We start from the raw sequence: 20,567 nt of genomic DNA, 5'->3' as shown, positions 1-20,567 counted from the left end.
ATTGTTCAACAGATAAATGCATCCCAAAGCTTGCGAGACTCTATGATGCTAAGGAGAGACCAGCCTATTACGTACAGCACCTGCACTTAATCTTTTTGGGGAAAATACGTCAGTTTACACTGGTAAATACAATTTAACTGACTCATTTTGAAAAGATTTTAAAAATTGATTTAAATGCACAAGGCACAAAACATTTTTACAACTTGGGAATAATTAATCATAGTTAAACTTGTAAAAGATTTACATGTTTGTTGTGCGTTCAGTCGCCCGAGTCGTGTCAGGTTTAAGGTTAATTGACACACCACTTAGTATAAGTCCGCGGCGGGAAGCCAACGTTTATACCTTAATAATGGACATAATACCGGGTGTACGCCTACACCCGGGTGTCAAGGTCGTGGCCAAAAATGATGCCAAGGATATCCGGGACATGGTCAATAAGCTCCCAAAGGCGTAAAAACAAACAAAACCAAGTTTTCAAACGGGTCACATTGATAGTACCCAACTACTAATGAGTTGGGGTCAATTGCCCGACCAAGCGGTATTTTATATACCGTACCCCCAAGCCCGTATAGGGAAAATAAGTTAAAAGTATTTACCTGAGCAAGTATAAACCACAAAAGCAACAATGCAAGTGTCTTTTACTGGGCTCCTATTCTGGAACGAAGGTTTATAATAACCTATTAGAATCCTAACGGGTCTTTTAACATAGCCTAATCTTAGACCGGTTAGTTTCGAAGAATAAATATGGTTTAATCGCGAGGAATGCGAAAACCGGGAAGGAATGTGATTTGGACCCTACAAGCTTGGATACTTGTATAATATGGGTAAACCAAACACATTCTGAATTTAGAGACTAAGATGATATGATTTGATCTGTTTTGGCTAATATGCGTGAACTAGTCACATAAGCCGATCCGAACGCGAAAGTGCGTAACGGGTAATCATATAAGTCATATGCAAGTTTCTGAGATGATATGTACCAAATATGTTGTAATATCAGTAAGGTATGTCCAATTATGCCCCAAATGATTTTAAACACCAATTGCGCCTCATAAGGGCATTTTGGTAATTTTACATAAGCTAAAAAGATAAAACGGGCAAACTGAGTTTTCATCTCTAGTTTACTGTTAAAATATGAAATTCTTCTAAATATATCAGTAGGTATTAGACCTTTTATATAAAAACTAGTTTTGACATATACTATGTCGTAAAAATGCCTAAAAAGGCGATTTGGAGCCATTTCCGGGTTTTAAAAGAAAAGCTGATATTTTTATAATTCCAGAAGACTCAAAATATTATATTTAGCATAATAAATCAGTAGGAAAAAGTTTGGGGTCAAAAGGTTTTGTAAAACTCATTTTATGGCCGAAAAGGGCAAAACCGGCATAAGCCGAATTATACTTAAAACCTCTAGTTATGCTCAGCCTAAAAATAAATAAAAATCTTTAAAATTCCCAAAATATTATTACATAACAGTGGGTGTAAGGTTTTGGTATAAAATCTAAGTTTAAATAGGCTATGCGTTAATTACGCTAATTATTTACTAAGAAAGCTTCTAATTACGCTAATGAGCATAACTCTTATTCTAGACTTCAAACTGATGTCAAATTTTGGGGACAAGTTTATAATTCAGTAACTAAGGTGTCTACCCTTATACATTTTCAAAAATCATGATTTTTGGACATTTGGGCATAACGGTCAACATATGGGCACTTAACGGAAACATGCATACGAACAAGATATCTAATGAACCACGTTGTATAATCACAGGAGGATATACTAACATGTTATTAGGTCCAAAAGAAGCTCTAAGGCAATCTTAATCTTAACTAAAACGGGTCAGAACTGAAAGTCAAAGCGAAAGTCAAACTATGCGACTTTCGGTTCCGAACCGGGTCTACACAGAAAATTGTCGAGTTGAACATGTTGGAACATGTCCTTATACTTATTACCAAGTTATATTAATGTTCAAACAGGTTATATGCAACCTACATTGCTAATTATGCATTAATTTGAAATTAAGCATTCTGTTGACTTTTTATGATTAACTTTGACTCGACAATTGACATGCTTAGAGTGGGAATCTGGAAATACCCTTTTAAGGATTTGTTACCCACTTAATTACCTTCCTAAAGGTACTTTTAATTCGTGATTTGACAGAGCACATTATGATTAATCACGAAGTCAAACCTTAATTACGACGGTTTGACTTTTACTTAATTAACTAAGTTAGAATGGATTAAAGGAGGTTAAGGACACTTACAAGAGTCCTAAGAAGGATTATGGAGCCTAAGAAAATGGGTTGCTGACCAGGGAAGCTCCAGAGAGTCTTGAACCAATGTTCCAAGTGAGCAAGTGCCAAATGATCACACTCAAGACCCTTATATAGTGAACTAGGAGCCTTAGGATCTTGCCAAGATAGTCTAGGGTAGTTAGGAGATGATCCCAGGTGTCCCTAGAGAGCTATTTACTGCCTAGCAAGCCCATAGATTCACAAATTTACGTTTTAAGTCGGTTAAACGAATTGGACAGGCAGCTGTCCAAAACTTACTGCCAGCGACGGTCTTACGGACCGTAAGCTTTAGGCCTTACGGTCCGTAAGGACCTCTTGCGGACAGTAAGCTAAAACCCTTACGGTCCGTAACCGACCTTACTGAAACATCTTCAGGTGCCTTCCTTACGGACCGTAAGCCTAAGGCTTTGCGGTCCGTAACCGATGGCCAGAGGACAAAAACTTGAGAACTTTCAAGTCTTGACCATGCATTCCAACTATTCCGAATTCAGTCCTCCCTTTTCAGATGTGGGCCATCTTGACCAGCCATTGCATGGCTAACTTGCTCTTACATGTTCCCCATTCAATTCAACTTATGAGGGTCTTGAAAATTTGACGGAGATTACCAAGAATGAGTCTTGGATTCTCATAGAAGTTGGCCAAGGAATAATTAACTATGTTAATTCTTATTCACAAGAATTTTATTTAGATTAGAAGTAGTAACAACCTATAATTCCAAAGTCCTTGATAAAGATGCAACTTTATTTATTTGAGAGCAACCAGTTATCATATGAGATGATCATTAATTGATTTAAGGATCTTGGGATTTATAAAAATTCGGGTCGCTCAGAGGTGATTTAATAACGTGTCGCCCTTGGGTCGTTCAGAGGTATTTTAAATAACATGACGCCCTTTTTATTAGAAATCCTACCACATATCTTTTTATTTAATCCGGTTTCTCTGACACGTCTGTCATACATGACACGTGTCTTTATTCTAATGGACATGAATTTTTTGAGGTGTTACAAGGGTTTTGGTTCGTTGGAGGTTCAGCCCAACTCACAAACCCACACGACCTTCCCTGCAATTCGTATAACATGAATACTGTGATTTTTGATTTTGCAACTAAACCCTAATTACTAATATACATACCGCTCTGTTGCAGCAATGGAATCGACGAGCAGGATTTTGGGAGGTCCAGGACGTCTTTATGATAGTCTAAGCACCGCAATTACATACCACCATGTCTTGATTCATGGAACGAGATGAAGAAGAAAGGGGGGCGATTTAGGGTTTTTTTCCTTCCCTGTGCAAGTGTAAATGGGTTTTAAAGATGAATGTAAGGGATTAAAGACAGGTATATATATGGTAAACTTATTTACAAATTACCCCCTTATTAATGAGAAATTTCAAAAATACCCATAATATGGTATAAATTAACTTGGTTAGGTATTTGGATGAAAATGACAAAAAGTTGAAAACGTTGGGGGCAAAATGGTACAAAACCTTCATTTTGGACGAAAATGGCAAATGTGCTCAAACCTCAAGGGCGATTTTGGCAATTAACTCTAAAAAAGGCTTAATTTATTTAGACATCCAATTGTCTCTTTGGATACTCATCAACCCCCTATATGACTTCTATAGACCTATAAAAGTCGTATAGAACCAACCTTAAACAACCAGACTGACACATGTCAGTTCTGGTCTGGTGGCTGGTTATATACAACTCATACTATAGACTGGTGGCTGGTTGTATAGATCTATATGAGCCGTATACAACTCAGATGACCTTTTTGTTTGAAAGTTGCAAAATGGCAGGTGTTTAGTGTCACGACCCCAACCATACCCTGGATGGGAGCCGTGAACAGTCAAGTGATACCGGTGGTTATTTTGAAAATATTGCGATGGAAAATTTCATCAGGAATGTGAGTTAGGAAAAAGATGAGAGTTTTGAAACACCGGATTTGATTTATTAAACAGATGGGGGAATACACCCATGTTTTACAAAGGTAGCTTTAGTATGGGATAAACCCGAATACATAAAACAACGTTTAATTTAATTTAATTTATTTGATAAAATAAGCCACTTCTTTAAGCCTTTCGGTGTCGTATCACATCTCTTATTTCAATCTACTGTAATCACCTTAAATGCGTTTTAAAAACATTTGGTCAGCAGGAAATACTGATGAGTTCATTCAGTTGTTCAACAACACATTTGTTATAATTTACAGTATTAAGAGCGATTACAATGTTTATATCTTAATTATCTGGCCTAGTTGTCACTCGACCGGATTTGTGACTGTGGTCATATCACTATTTGGGCCCGTTCACCTAAAAGTGACGCTTGTCAAGAATTGTATACAAAACCTCACGTACTGGCAGTAATTTAAGATTACAAAGACTTAATCACTGTAAGTATAACTGAAAAACATTTAGGGTTTTGCAAAACAATTTGATAAAAAGAGAATGACTCACAAACTGTGAGAAAAAGAGAATGACCCACAAAAACGGTTTACAAAAAGAGAATGTACTCACTTTGTAGGTCTTATAGTCTTGATTTAACAGGCCTCCTGATTCTAAGTCTTCTGATAATTAAGCATTTACTTTTATAGTTTTGAATCTACTAATGATTAAACATCTTGTTTGATAGAAAGTTTATAATTCTAAGCTTTTGGATGGTTAAACATATAGTTTAACAGATTAGAATACGTATTAGCATAAAACCACATCAAACCTAACGATGGTCACGAGATCAGAACCTTAAAGAAATTCAACAAAGTATAGTTTTATTTAGACAACACTTTGGCATTCGTTAGTTGGTTCTCGGATCGATCAGACATAATATCGCATCGGTGATTATCGGTTAGAACACCAACGTATAGAGATAAGAAGAGAAGAAATGAGCAAAGAAGAATGAAATCCTAGGCTCCTATTTATAGGTAAGGAGTGTGCCTTTCTAGGAAGCTTCATATATACTTGTTTAGGAAGTTTCATATACATCTTTCCTGGATACTTCCTACCCATATATGCCTTCCTTACACCTTCCTTAGATAATTCCTGTCCATATACACTTTACACATTTCTTAGATAATTCTTATCCATATACATTTTCCTTACACCTTCCTTAGATAATTCCTATCCATATACACTTTCCTTACACCTTCCTTAGATAAAACCTTCCTTATATGTTATTTATCCCATATATACCTTGTTATTTAAACTTAGCTGTTAACTAATTAATTTAGTTTAACCGTTTAATTAAGTAACTTTCTTAGCTGATTGATTAATTAACTGTTTAACTGATTAACTTACTTAGCTGTTAAGTTTCCTTTCCTGTTAAGTTTCCTTAGCTATTAAGTTTTTTTAACCGCTAAATTTCCTTAACCGCTAAGTTTTCTTAACTGCTAAGTTTTACTTAATCATTAAGTTTACTAACCATTAAGTTTTCTTAGCCACCAAGTTTTCTTAATCGCTAAGTATTCTGGTTTAGCAGCTCCCTGGTTATGAGTTCTAATTTCTAGATACAATGGAACTCGTATTAGCGTATTAACCCATTTCAAATTTAACGATAATCACAAGATTGAAACCACAACGAATGACTAAGTATAGCTGGGTACCGGCAGCACTTAAACATCCAATGGATTAGTTTTAATTGATCGGATATAGTACCGTGTTAGTGATTAGAGTTATTACCCTGATATCGGAGCAGAGTTTCGGGGGTTTAGGAGTTCTGACATTAAAATGACAGAACGAGAGAGCGAGAGAAAGAAAAGAAAATAGGAGCAACTGAATTTGTCTCGTGAATACTCCTTTTATAGCAGTTCCCGGAGTCCGTCGCGCCCGCGACCGCCGAGGCATTGCCTGTCGTGCCCCGTGAGACCCCCTATCTAGGGCATAGCTGGTCCGAGTCAACTCGTAGCTTTGACACGTGGACGACACGTGTCAACAACGTGTCATAGGCTGTTTATTGGTGCCTCGCGGCCCACGAGGGTTTAATGTATGGTTGTCGCGGCCTGCGACAATCCTCTGAATCTTTTATTTTTTATTTTTCAAGTATAATCTCATCGTACGTGTTTGGGATTATGATTACAGATTGTTGTTGGCCCTATTTGAGGGTTGTTACATTTAGTTATTTTTTAATATTAATTTTAAATGTTTTGTATTAAATATTTTATAGTATCATGTCATATCGCATTGAGTCGTAATTTTGTCCTATTGTTACGTATTGTATAGTATATTTTTTTAATAATAATTTTAAAACATTTTATATGTATTGTATTATATCATTACGTGTCGTGTCGTATCGTATTGTATTGTATCATTACGTGTCGTTTCGTATTATACATTATACATAACCAAGCAACTATTCAAAACATTGTAAATAAACATCACAAATATAAACAAACTGATACTGCAAATTTAACTAGATAATAAGTCTTTACAAAAATAACAAAATCCTAATACATCAAAAGGTAAAAATACAAAAAAAGGCAACAAACAATCCTAACCCTGCGCCTGACCCCTGCAGATCCTGACCTTCTGTCGACGGACGCCGATTATCCGGATACAGTCGATGCGATGGTATCTGTTGGACCTACAAAAGAACATATGATATTCAAAAGCCAAAACATGATTAAGTGATCAAGAATAAACATAAGTTTGAATTAGATTTTCTCCAAAGATAGCGAATCTTGAACACATAAATCAGAGCATCTGTTGAAAACAAGCAAACATCTGATCAAAGCCTTGGAACCACTGTTCAAGAAGAAACAAGGTCTGTTAAGGCTAAAGTCTGTTGAAGCCAAAGGTCTTATGAAGAACTTTGATTACAATGCATATATGATTCGCAAACTCCCCCTCAGCTCGAGCTCAGTATTTGTTCGTACAGGAAGAAGATGGTGAAAGAGCTAAACAGAACAGTACAGAGCACTGTTCTATTTATAGGCACTAGCAAACTACTGAGCATCTAAGCTGACGTCACCATGAAAGTGACATCTAACCTCCTAACAAACTCTTAACAACTGACGTATACAAACACTGCTATACTAACTACTGATGTTACAGTTCATTACATAGAGTAAACATAAACAGCTGTTGCATCCTTCCACTGCTGTGAACTCAGCAGTACTTGTCATGATCAGCAGTGCCCGAAAAGGCATTAGATTGAGCAGCAGAGCTTTAGTTCTTCAATAGTCTTTGACTTGATCAGCAGTTGTAGGTCAGCAGTTTGCATGATCAGCAGATAGGAGGTCAGCAGATGTTGAAACCACTTTCAAGGGGAGAGACTTGCATGCAAACATCTGCTTATTCTGGATCCACTGCTCTGATCCAGTTTTGGCTTTCATTATCTGTTCCTTTGGCAGGGTTCAATCCCAACAGGTTAAGTGTTTTAAATGGGTAGAGTTTGTAATTTGGGTTGGGCCTCGTTAGTTCGCATACCGCCTTTTAAGCAGCCCAAATACGTTTTCCCCTACCCGTTCTCTTTCCCGAAATTTATGAAATGTCGTAGAGTATGCATGTAAAGACGAAAGCACGTAAATTGTATGTCAGAGTCGTTTTGGTGCGTACGTTCGTCGTTTGCGGTAAAATCGCGTGAAACGCGTTGTTTGTCATTTTTAAGCCGTTTTTCAATCCGGTTTCAACTACGAATATCAAACTTTGATTACGAAGCTAAATTCATCGTAATATTTCGGTGTTATCAGTATTTCGTCCGCTGTCAGTTTGTTATCGTGTAATTACAAACCGAAAAAGTACCGGTTTGCGTATAAATACGTATAAAAAATCGATTGTATGAAAAGCAAACATGTATAAAAATATGAATTTTTTTGAGATTAACGCCTTGAAATTAGTTTACACGGTTCACTCTCAACCTAATGTTCACTCTAGAACTTTACCCCATATATATATTATTTTAAAAAGTGGTCTATTTGTTTTATTCATTAAATATTTTAAATAAGTGAGTAAAATTACTAACCTACCCTTATGTACAAGGCATATGTGATAGTCAACTGAAAATTTTAACAAGGTTAGAGCCAAAAGACGTAAGATGTAATAAATTTTACAAATAAAAAATTATAACTATAATTATTGAAATTAAAAATCATCCATTACCATCTCATCTGATACAAACATAATAGACAAAAATGTAATTTACCCTTATAAAAATGGGTGGACTTTAAAAATAAATAAAAAAGAATGGATGGTACAATCGGGTCAACATGAAAACCGGCGTACTCGGGTCGAAAGTAACATTTGATGACATGACATCCGTGATGCTGACCTGCAACGAGAACCCTTCTTTCTTTTCGTCAACATCAAGCCGTCCAGACATTGTTTGCTAGCTTCCATATATATTATTTAATTATTAAAAGTAAAAGATAATATTACTCTTCAACTTTAGGTTAATAATATATAACTAGGGTTAACACCCACCCGCGTTGCGGCGCGGGTACATCGTAAACATGAAATGAATTAGTCCAAACGTTATATGATGTATTAACCATATGAAAATACATATTTCGACGTATCCAGTTGAATTCAGTGTAACCTGTATAAGCATTGTGATTGGATCAAACGTAAAGTAAATGGAATTCATATCGAACAATCATAACGTATTATATGTGAGTCAACTCATACATAGAAAACGTAACGGGTATGAAGGAAAATATGCACATGTAATCGAAAGGGATTAATTAGAGCTTTTGGAAAAATGGGAGAAAAAGAAACCATAATTTGACTCAACTCAGTTCGAAGAAAACTTTACGAAACATACATAAAATAAACACGAAAACATATTATATTTGACCTAAATCATTTCTCAAAAAAGTTTACGTCGAAACGTAGAACAACTTGAGTTTATACCAAAACGTACATAAAAATATGCACTTAAAAATTGTTTCTTTAAACGAAAACGTATTATATTTTACCTAACTCGTCTATAAAAAAAGTTTACGTCGGAATGTAGAACAAATCATATTTATACATACTCGTACATAAATATGCACGTAAAAAAATAGTTTTTAAGTAAAGGAAATATAGGGGTAAACCGAAACAAAATATTAGTAAAAAATTAATAGGTTAAAAACGTTCGTAAAACCGTGCCAAGTAGCACCAATGCCACAACGACATCGACTCTCAACATCGTAAAAATAAAATAGATAAAATGGTAAAAATTAAACTGAACGAAAAGGAGACTACAATCGTTGAACCACGTACACCCGTTACAGTGTCTTGATACGAAGAAATTAACCAGAAACGTAAAACGTACAAAATAATAACTTAGTCGATCTAGGACCCGCCCATTGCGGGGAAGTTTTCAAAAGGGAGAAAATGGACGCGTTGCGACGGGTCTGTCAAATATGAAAAAATAGAGCAAAAACGTTGAACTTCACATGCACGCTATGACATGTTAACTCACAAAATTTAGAACGAAACGTAAAACGAAAAACTTGCGAAAGATAATAATAAAGTGTTGTGTTAAATTACAAAATATGAAAAACTTTAAGTTAAAAGTGAAAATTCAAATGGATTAAAATGTAAAAGAAAAAACTTTAAGGTTGAAAGTGAGAAATCAAGTTTTTTCAAATAGGTTAAAATGTAAAAGAAAAAACTTGAAGGTTGAAAGTGAAAAATCAAATTTTTTTTGAAACACTCCCTAAGCATGGAGTACAAGTCTTGATGCACTAAAAAGTTGATAATTAATATATGGAATAATAATTTTTTTTGAAACACTCCCTAAGCATGGAGTACAAGTCTTGATGCACTAAAAAGTTGATAATTAATATATGGAATAATATGTCTTTGGAAGATTTGGTTAATTATGAGCTATAAAATCAGGTGGGGATGGTTCAAATGAAAACCATTTTTATCGTGAAAACTCGATAACTAACTAAAAAAATCCTAAAAAACACACCAACAATTTTTTTTTTCAACTTTTTTTTTTATAAAAAATCAGAGGTTTTTTTATATAAATTAAAAAAAAAAATTGTATTACACATGTGTATGTGTACTACACATGTGTATCAGTGTATGTGTACTATACATGTGTAGTATTACACATGTGCACTACAAAAAAAAAAGTTGAAATTTTTTTTATATACTAAAAATGGCGAAAATTGGTATGCAAAAAAAAAAAAAAAAAATCTGGTATGTTTTTTTGGCTTTTTTAGTTAGTTTTCGAGTTAACTAGTGGTTTTCATTTGAAACTTCCCCATAATCAGGTTTGTGAATAATTAGTTTTATATTAAAAACATATTTTATTATAATTTTTTAAGTAAAATATTTATTGTAAAATTGTTTATAACAAGCCAAGACTGTAAGTCAAAAGTAAAATACCTAATCTAATCAGATGAACTTTATCAAATCAAATGGTTGTCAACAACAAACAAAATCATTCAAAAACAAATTCAACTTCGAGATCTCGTTCTCTGCTTCTCCATATTTAAGCAAAATTTCAACATAAATAAACACACTATATAGAAAAATGTCGAATTAATCAGACAATAGTACGAAATATGTACAAACCTTGACGGATTACTCGATAGCAATGACGATTTGTAGTGACGGTGCACACCGGTCAACGGCTGAAGAGTAGAGTGCGAACTCGGTGAAATTTCAAGTTTAAGTAAACATCAGTCCGTGGAAGCGGAACAAACTCGCACGATTTTCGATTTGGGAAGGCGAAGAAACGACTGTTGAGTGTTGACAGAGAGATTAGAAAGGGTTTGGGGGAGGAAGAAGAGATGATGTGGTGTTTTGGAAAAGAAGAAGAGATGATGTAGTGTTCGGCACATGCATGAAGCAGAACCACATGATTTTTTTTTTTTTTTTGAAAAACACGCAAATATCTTTACACTTGTACAATTTTTAAACCGCAAATATCCGTTATGCCAAATTCTACTTTATTTCAAGTACACAATTTTAAAATAAGATGATTAACCTAAAAGGAAAACATACTCATAAATTAAATTAAATATTTGAGAAGGTTTTATTGTTTTTTTAGAGTAAAATGCCAAAATGATCTCAGAGTTTAGGTCATTTTTGTCATTTCAGTCAAAAAAATAAAACCTTTTGTATCTGAAAACTAAAAATTCGTGTTTCATGTATTTCACAGTTGAAAACTAAATTAAATAAAACGAAAAAGTTAAAGGAAAGTCTTTGACGTCAATATCAAATCTCAATAGTCCATATGAAGGAACTTCAACTACTTCAAGAGCCGGACAAATCGCCTTGAAGTGTTTATACCATTAAATGTTATATATGTAATTTCGTCTGTGCCTTTCAAAAAAATGTAATTTCGTATGTATCAAAAGTTATATACACATATAATATTATATTATATCTTATATTATATGCATAAAGTTTATAAAATGTCAAATCCAAGCTACAAAATCCCACCCAATCTTTCTACCTTTATCGATCCATCGATCCTATGTGCCAAACAATTACGACATTGAAAACTTTCCCCTACTAGTTAAGGTAAATGTTAATGCAAGATATTTATATCAATCACTTACATGGGAAAATCCTTGTTTTCCTTAAGTTCATGTACAAAAAATAACAAAACCATCACTAATTTAAATTTTAGAGGTAAAAATCATCATTAGGCCATCCGCAATCATCGAAGCCTAATAAGAGACATTTTTCGTCACATTAGCATAATGAAGTCTCTTCAAAATAATGTGTAATGTTAACGTCCCTTAATGCCCTTTCAATAATTAGTTTTTAAATTATTTCTACTCATTTGGCGTTATACTATAACGCCCAATGAGATGGTGTTAGGGGTGTTATCAAGTTCCTTCACGCTCCTATAATGTCCATTACGCATGATTTAAAAGCGTAAACTTTTAAATTCATGTAACAATATTATTATAGATAATCTTGAAAAGGGCCCAAATTATCATTTATACTTTATTTAGTTTTGTCATGCTTGGATTCTATTTGGTTAGGTTTCGGGTTTCCTATCACATTATTATTCATGGTGATTGGTGAATTATCACATATCATACCGTAATTAAAGGTTACACATTTTTACAACTAAACACAAATGTTTTCTTAATCTTTAACAAAATTTACGAGTAGAGTCCATCTTCACTTAAGGAAAAGTATATTAGCACAGTTATAGAAAACCTAATAATATATATTTTTTATGAGACACTTGTAAGTTGTAATAATAACATGAAATCACCTACAATTTGTCAACTATTAGTTGTGCTAATAAACGAGAAAAAAAAAAAAAAAACAAATCAAAAGTCCAATGTCATTAAGGTTCAGTTTAAAATATATGAAAAAAATCAACAATTCAACATATTTAACAATTATAGTATTGGTCAACCAACTAAAAAAGAGTTAAATATCATTTGAGTTCTTGTGGTTTGAATTATTTTGTCAATTTAGTCAAAAGGTTACATTTTTCTTCTGTGGATCCAAAAAGGTTTCACCGTTGCAATTTTAGTCCACTGGGTTAATTTCATCTATTTTTTCTGTTAACGAGAAGGGCAATTCGGTCATTTTAATGTAATTATGTTAACTAGAAAGGCAATTCGGCCATATAAAATGACCGAATCGCCCTTCTCGTTAACAGAAATAATGGATGAAGTTAACTCAGTGGACTAAAATGGCAACAGTAAAACCTTTTTAGACCAACAGGAGGAAAAATGAAATCTTTGTACTAAACTGGTAGACCCAAACTACAAAATCACATTTAACTCTTTAACATTTATAGTTTTGGTCAACCAACTAAAAAATAAAGAAAAGACTTAATGAGAGAGATCTTCGAAAACAAACAATTATAGTTTTGGTCAACCTGCTTTTCAAAAAAAAAAAAAAAAAAATTTGGTCAACCAACTAAAAAATAAAGAAAAGACTTAATGAGAGATATCTTCGAAAACAATAATGAACTAGTTGATTTCCCCCGCGCTTCGCAGCGGAATCTTGATCGGTAGCGATTCGGTTTATTTCGTACTGACACAATACATGCATTCGGTATAGCAATCAACATCTGCTCTACATCGACCGAAAACCATAAAACGAACACGGTGTCAATACCGATGTTGTTAGGTCCGGCTCAATATGGTACAATACAGTTAATAGTGATACTATCAGTTTGTTGAAACTAAAAGCAAAAATATAAATAATGGTACCAAATATCGATGTTGTTCGTTCAGTTTTACATTCGGTACAGTAGCGACACAGTGTCTACTTTCAATAAGATTTACTGAAAACCATAAATACGAATACCAACACTTTTGTTTAGTCGGTTTTCTTTTCGGTATAGTGGTAGCACGATATCCATCTTCAGTAAGATTTATATCGGAATGTTTGGAAAAATACATAGATGTGTATTTAGATTATTTTTAAAAAATTAACGTACACAAATTATTTAAAAAATATGTATTTAATGAACAGTACGTAAAACAAATAATTTAAAAAAAGTTTTTTTATTATTCACATCTCTCTACTTTAATATATGAATATTATTAATAAAAAATCAAATAAACACTAAATAAAATATTACTAAAAAACAAATCTTTAAAAAATTTCATTTACTGTTCATGGGAACTTTCTTTTCATATGTATAATAACATTTACCAAAAGGGTGGTTTGAGTTTCCCTTCTATACATTAGAACTAAGGTATCAGTTTTTTATGTAAAGAGGTTGCTCAATAACAAATCAACAATCACAACATACTAAAAAGTGAGCTGCAACACAACAAAGAAACTATCACATGAGTTACTTAAGCACTAAGCAATGCGAAACGTTCGCAACAACTAATATATACTGAAATGGGCATCTTATGATGCAAGGTGATCAAAACGCTTAACGTGAGCATGTTGGATTTAGTGATGACACAAATTTGAATAGAAATGGTGCCTTATGGTATATGATATAACAAAAAACTTCAAAGATGTTGATAGCATCGACGTCTTTACATAAGTAGGTTGTAAAGATTGCTCTTAATGACACTAAAACTTAGTGGTGCATTTTTTGTGATTGTTGAAATTGTTCTAAGTGTCTTTGCTCTTGAATCCAAACTAATTTTGTATCATTTGGTGAGACTTAGATTTTTTAAATACTACAACATAAGATATCCTCGGGTGAATTTTGTTCTTTATTATATTTTATTGGCAAGCTTTCTCTTTTTACAAGCATTGATGGTTAGAGATGAACGTTAGACAATGAAGCGTTCTTTATACACTTCTTACATGTTTGGCGTAGAAACTTTTTATTACAAATTAGGATAAGTGACTTATACGTTCTTGGAACTCGTGGATACCTTAAAAGATTAACATCATCTCATCGCTTTCTTCATTGGATTGACTCTCTACTTGAGCAAAATCTACACAACATGCGAGCAAATTCCGTCACAACAAAGTTATCATTTACGTGAATAACAAAAACGAGCATTCACTAATTGACATAGTCCCTATGAAAGTTTGAAGATTCAATTTGACGTCGTTTTTGTCCTTATTAGAACTTCTTGAAGTGAGACTTCATACTCCATGCCTTACAGATCTTTTAATTCGAAATAAAAACCAGTTTTTAACAGTTTAACGTACTTTCCCACAACAGATTTCTAACCATAACAAGTCTAATTTCCGACTAAAATCAATAAACTTTACTTTTGCAATTATTCATCCACCCTTATTAATTTTAACAACATAAATGATAAATAAGATAAATAATTAACTTGTTTATGACAAATTGTGGTTAGGTTTACTCTTCTCACAAAGATTATTCCACTTGTTCATTCATAATTTAGCTATATTCCAATTTAACAATCAACACTTTTTTTTAGTCGTCCACAGTCTTTTTGTACAGTTTTGTAAAGTTTAGTACAGCTGTTTAGTCAAACTTGATATCTTACCAACATTAATTAAAATTAAATTAATAAAAAATTAAAAGAAAAAAACACATTAAATTAAATTAAATACATACTAAATATAAATAAAATAAAATTTATTTGTCATACAAAAGATTTGCCAACCTGACACCCTCTCTCTACTATAATAAACTCAAAGCCACCGTTTCCATATCATTCAAGATTTCAAGTACCCTAAAATTGAACAAAATTTGGGGAAACCAAAATCATATCACAAAAATATCTTCATCCATCAACAGTTTTGAACAATCGTATCTTCTTCAAAAATGTCAACACTATTCATTCCTTTTTTGATCGTAAATTGAAGGATCGTGTTGTTCTATAAATTGAAGATTTGTTTGTTCATCGAGGATTCGAATTATGGCTGGTCAGAGTAAATGGAGGAAGATGAAGCTTGCGCTAGGGCTAAATACGTGTTTATACGTTCCCGAAAGCTCCGATGACGGTGAATCTGTGAAAAGTTCGTCTAGAAGTTGTTCAGATGCTCGTCGGCGTTTGCCGATCACTCCGACTCCGTCGTCTTCTGGTCTCCGTGTGTCGAAATACAGCGATAAATCGACGTCGGAGGTAGTTTTGAATACTGTTTGATTGTTGATTGTTGTTGATTGTTGATTGTTAGTTGATGATTGTTAATTTTACTGTTGTGTGTTTGATTGAACGTTTGAGATTAGGTTTAGATGTGTAGATTTACTGATGAAGGAATTAGTGAGTTACTGTGTGATTAGAACTGAAAGAGAATAGGTTAATTTTATTAATTGCATGTCATGTGTTTGATTGAAATTTTGGATTGAGAGTTTGAGATTGTATGTGATTAGGTTTAGATGTGTAGGTAGAAGTGATTTGAGTTAGTTTTATGTGAAGGAAGTACTAGATTACTGTGTGATTAGAACTGGAAGAGAAAGGAGTGAACGTTGTCGAAATACGGCGTTGAATCGTCGTAGGATGTAGTTTTGAATATTGTTTAACTGTTGATTGTTGATTTACTGTCACGTGTTTGATTGAAAGTTTGAGATTGTTTGTGCTTAGGTTTAGATGTGTAGTTAGAAATGGTTGAGTTAGTTTTATGCGAAGGAATTAGTGAGTTACTGAGTCGTTAGTGCTGAAGAGAAAGGAGATAAAGTTGTTATTCAGAGGAATATAGTTTAATTGTAAGTTTCATTGTCGTGAGTTTGAACAAAACTTTGAGATTGTATGTGATTAGGTTTGGATGTGAATTAGTTTTATGTGAAGGAATTAGTGAATTACTGTGAAATTAGAACCGAAAGAGAAAGGAGAGAAAGTTGTTTTAGAAGCATATAGTTTTATTGATAATTTCATCGTCATGTGTTTGATTGAAACTAACTTTGCGGTTGTATGTGATTAGGTTTCGATGTGTAGTTAGAAATGATTGAGTCAGTTTTATGCGAAGGAATTAGTGAATTACTGTGTGATACGAACTGAATAAGAAAGGAGAGAAAGTTGTTTTAGAAGGAAAGATTACGTAATCGGATATGTTATTTTTATTGTTTTTTAATGTATTGGAAAGATGCTTAGCTAGTGACTGGTTATGGTGATGATGATAGACATGTACATATACAATACTTATGTGGGGATGGAGATAGTGATGGCTTTTTTGTTGTTATGTAGTTTTCAACTCTTAAGGTTATCTTCTTTTATTCCATCAATTTTTATTGGTTTCTAACATTATTTTTATTTAATCTACATTCTGTTTTTCCACTAGTAATATTTATGAACAGTTGTACTTCCCCTTGTTGAAGGTAAATGGCTTTGTTTGGTCAACACCTTCACTTTCACACACAATACCTCTCTCTTTCATTTTCATAGTTGAATTAACACTTTTTGACTTTACTTATGGAGCATAAAAGCTTATTCTTATTGATTCCTAATTCTTTTCATACATGTGATTGCTTTTGACTATATGATATATGCTTTTCTTCAACATCATTGGCACAGCAGTTGCTTAGTGAAACTTTAACAAGTTTCTAGATTTTTAAACACTAAGAATAACCCCTTTATCACAAGTTGGCCACCCGGAATACATCTTGTCATTACTCTAAACTAAAGTGACTTACAACTTGCATGATCATGATTTTACATGATATTCTTTGACACTATTCACAAATTTGTAGTTAAATATATATATATATATATATATATATATATATATGTGTATGGTACTATACACGCGTCATTAGGGCTGCAAACGAACCGAACGAACAAGACCTTGTTCGTGTTTGTTTGTTACGGAAATGAACATGTTCGTGCTCGTTTGTGTTCGTTTGTTAGTTTTAGGTAACGATTGTTCATGAACACAAATGAAAATAAACGAACACAAGCAAGCGTTCATCAACAGAATATATAATACAGTGATGCTTATTAAATATTTTATATTGGTCGGAATTTTGAAGAATTTAAATAAAATATAAAATTAAAAACACTAATGAACTATTGAACATAAACGAACACATTACTAAAAGTTCATGAACATAAATTAACGAATGCGACCTCTGTTAATGTTCGTTCATTTCACTAAACGAACGAAAGTTTTTGTTCATGTTCATTCATTTATTAAACAAACGAACTTCCCGCCGAACAGTTCACGAACTGTTTGCTGAATGTTCGGTTCGTTTGCAGCCCTACGCGTGATCTTAAAAGCATCAAGTGCATTATAATATATTAATGTTAATGTATACTGTATACAAATTAGTATACCTAAATCTTCAAATTATTAGTTTTTTAACGAATAGTTTTTATTTGGATTGCAGCCAGTTTGTGCAATTTGCTTGATGCCAATGAAAGCAACCGGCACTGACGCCATCTTCAAAGCAGAATGCACACATTCTTTCCATTACCATTGCATTGCATCAAACGTAAAATACGGAAATCGAGCATGTCCCGTTTGTCGTGCAAAATGGAAAGAAATCCCTTTAACGACTTCCGGTTCTTGTGTGAAAGCAAATACAAATACAGATGATCATACCATGGTTATGTCACCACAACAATTGCATGCTTATCGTAATATTCCTTTTCTATTTCAAGCCTTCGAGCCTCCTGTATTTGACGATGATGAACGAGTCAACCAGAAAGCAGAAGACATAGACTCCGGTGATTCAGATTTCAATGAAGGAATAGATATAAAAGCCTATCCTGAAGTTTCCACAGTCGCAAGATCGACATGCTTTGATAATTTCAGCATCTTAATTAATATTAAAGCTCCTGTTGCTAAATCAAATCTAAACGCACGTGCATCGATAGATCTAGTAACCATGCTTGATATAAGCGGTAGCATGACGGGTACGAAGATTGCTTTATTAAAACAAGCTATGGGTTTCGTAGTACAAAATCTCGGCCCGTGGGACCGCCTTTCGGTAATAGTGTTTTCTTCTACAGCCTGTCGTCTTTTCCCGTTCCGCCGTATGACCGAAACCGGGAAACGAGAATCTTTACAAATGATTAACTCATTGGTCGCGAACGGCGGGACCAATATAGCTGAGGCTTTAAGAAAGGGAGCGAAAGTGATGACTGACCGGAAATTCAAGAATCCGGTCAGCAGTATGATATTGTTGTCAGACGGGCAAGACTCGGACCCTAACTTCAGCCCACGAAAGCTGAATTTGAATTACCAGAGTCTTTCATCTTCTATTCAAGTAAAAAATGACGAAAACCGCATCCCAATTCACACGTTTGGGTTCGGTACGGATCACGATGCGTGTGCACTGCATGCTATATCTGAACATTCTGGAGGGATGTTTTCGTTTATAGAAGCTGAGAATGTGATACAAGATGCTTTTGCTCAGTGTATTGGCGGGCTTTTGAGCGTTGTGGTTCAAGAATTACGAGTTGAAGTCGAGTGTGTTCATCCTGTGTTACGCCTCGGGTCAATCAAAGCCGGGAGTTACAAAGTGGGTATGGATGAGAACGCGAGATCGGGGTTTATCGAAGTCGGTGATCTATACGCAGAAGAAGAGAGAGATTTTCTTGTCACGATGGATATTCCGGTAGAAAAATCCAGCAACATAATGTCATTGGTGAAATTTAGAGCTATTCATAAGGACCCGATAAAGAAAATGGTGGTTACGGTTGGTGGAAATGAAGATTTGATAATACTGAGGCCCGAAACAAGTTTGAAAAAGCAAACAGTGTCGATCGAAGTTGACCGACAGAGGAACCGGCTTATGGCTGCCGACGCGATATCCGAAGCACGAACAATGGCCGAACGTGGTAATCTAACAGCGGCAGTGTCGGTGCTTGAGGAATGCCGGAAAAAGCTGGCGGATTCCGTTTCAGGTCGTGGCGGTGATCGTTTATGTGTCGGTTTGATGGCTGAGCTTAGGGAAATGAAGGAGAGAATGGTGAGCCATAGAGTGTATGAGTCGTCGGGCCGGGCTTATGTGTTGTCGGGGTTGAGCTCACACTCGTGGCAGCGGGCCACGGCTAGGGGTGACTCGACAGAGACGACGAGTATAATACAGAGTTACCAAACACAGACAATGGTGAACATGGTTAACCTATCGCAAACAACGAGTTTTATCCGGAGTCCTTCAACATCTATGGTTAGCCCCAACTCCCCCAAGACTGAACCACTCAAAACCAAAAAGTCGTTAAGGTCGACACACTCTTTTACTTAGGTGATAGGATGAATAAGAAGAGTTCTTAAGGTTGTTTGGTTATTTAAATTTGTGTCCTTGTTTTAGCTCTAAAAGATATGGGTATATTTATTCCAATAGAATTGGATTGGATGTAAGGAATAAATGATATGGGGATATTAGAATGTTGAATCTTATGATATTTAAAGTCTAATAATATCTAACAATATTTACACCAAGAGTTGTTGCTTTTATTCCTAGGATTTTTCTATATTATTATTTATAACAACATTTATCAGTTGATCAACAAAAATTTTACTTTATTTGTTGCACAAATTGATCGCATTTTATGGCGCTATGATAACAATGGTATGTAAACTGCTTTTTAGTATGATTGAGCAGTAGTTTCAGTTACGAGTGGTCAAACCGATTCCCAGTTCGATTAAAAACCGCCTATTTTAAAACAAGCGGTTCAGTTACTAAAACTGAATTTGGTAACACCGCTGCTTCTTGAATAGACCGGTTCAATCGGTTGGTCCGGTCCTAGTTTAAACACACTGGTAGTTACCCCACTTTTTATGTTACATGTATTATCGAAAATCGGCTTACACACAGTTTTTGGACGATGAACACTATAAATAATTTGTGATGAAAATAACTAAAATTTGGTTGAATTGGTAATCATGTTTCCCCTTCTTTGAAAGGACCCCGGTTCGAGTCCTGTAATCAGGTCCGGCCCTGAGAATTCATTTACCTTGTTCGAGATCGAAAAAACGTGCCCTTTGGCCTTAACGAAATTGGGAATTGGGTTCACTGAAGGTCTAAACC

General features: G+C 34.3%; 1 protein-coding gene and 1 long non-coding RNA gene across 2 annotated transcripts; one reads left to right on the top strand and one right to left on the bottom strand.

Moving 5' to 3' along the window:
- Nucleotides 1-8,337: 8,337 nt before the first annotated feature.
- On the bottom strand, nucleotides 8,338-11,047 carry LOC110874675. Its single transcript, XR_004862687.1, has 2 exons — nucleotides 10,796-11,047; nucleotides 8,338-8,819 (listed from the first exon to the last, which is right to left on the bottom strand). It is a non-coding gene; the product is annotated as an uncharacterized LOC110874675 (long non-coding RNA).
- Nucleotides 11,048-15,285: 4,238 nt separating this feature from the next.
- On the top strand, nucleotides 15,286-19,978 carry LOC110878691 (E3 ubiquitin-protein ligase WAV3). Its single transcript, XM_022127044.2, has 2 exons — nucleotides 15,286-15,720; nucleotides 17,919-19,978. Exons 1-2 carry the CDS (start codon nucleotides 15,514-15,516, stop codon nucleotides 19,779-19,781), a joined length of 2,070 nt encoding a protein of 689 aa, XP_021982736.1. The 5' UTR covers nucleotides 15,286-15,513; the 3' UTR covers nucleotides 19,782-19,978.
- The last annotated feature ends 589 nt before the right edge of the window (nucleotides 19,979-20,567 follow it).

This window comes from Helianthus annuus, chromosome 7, assembly GCF_002127325.2.
Source record: "Helianthus annuus cultivar XRQ/B chromosome 7, HanXRQr2.0-SUNRISE, whole genome shotgun sequence".
NCBI lineage: Eukaryota > Viridiplantae > Streptophyta > Magnoliopsida > Asterales > Asteraceae > Helianthus > Helianthus annuus.
The sequence above is the reverse complement of the archived record's forward strand: the minus strand, read 5'-3'. Positions and strand labels throughout refer to the sequence as shown.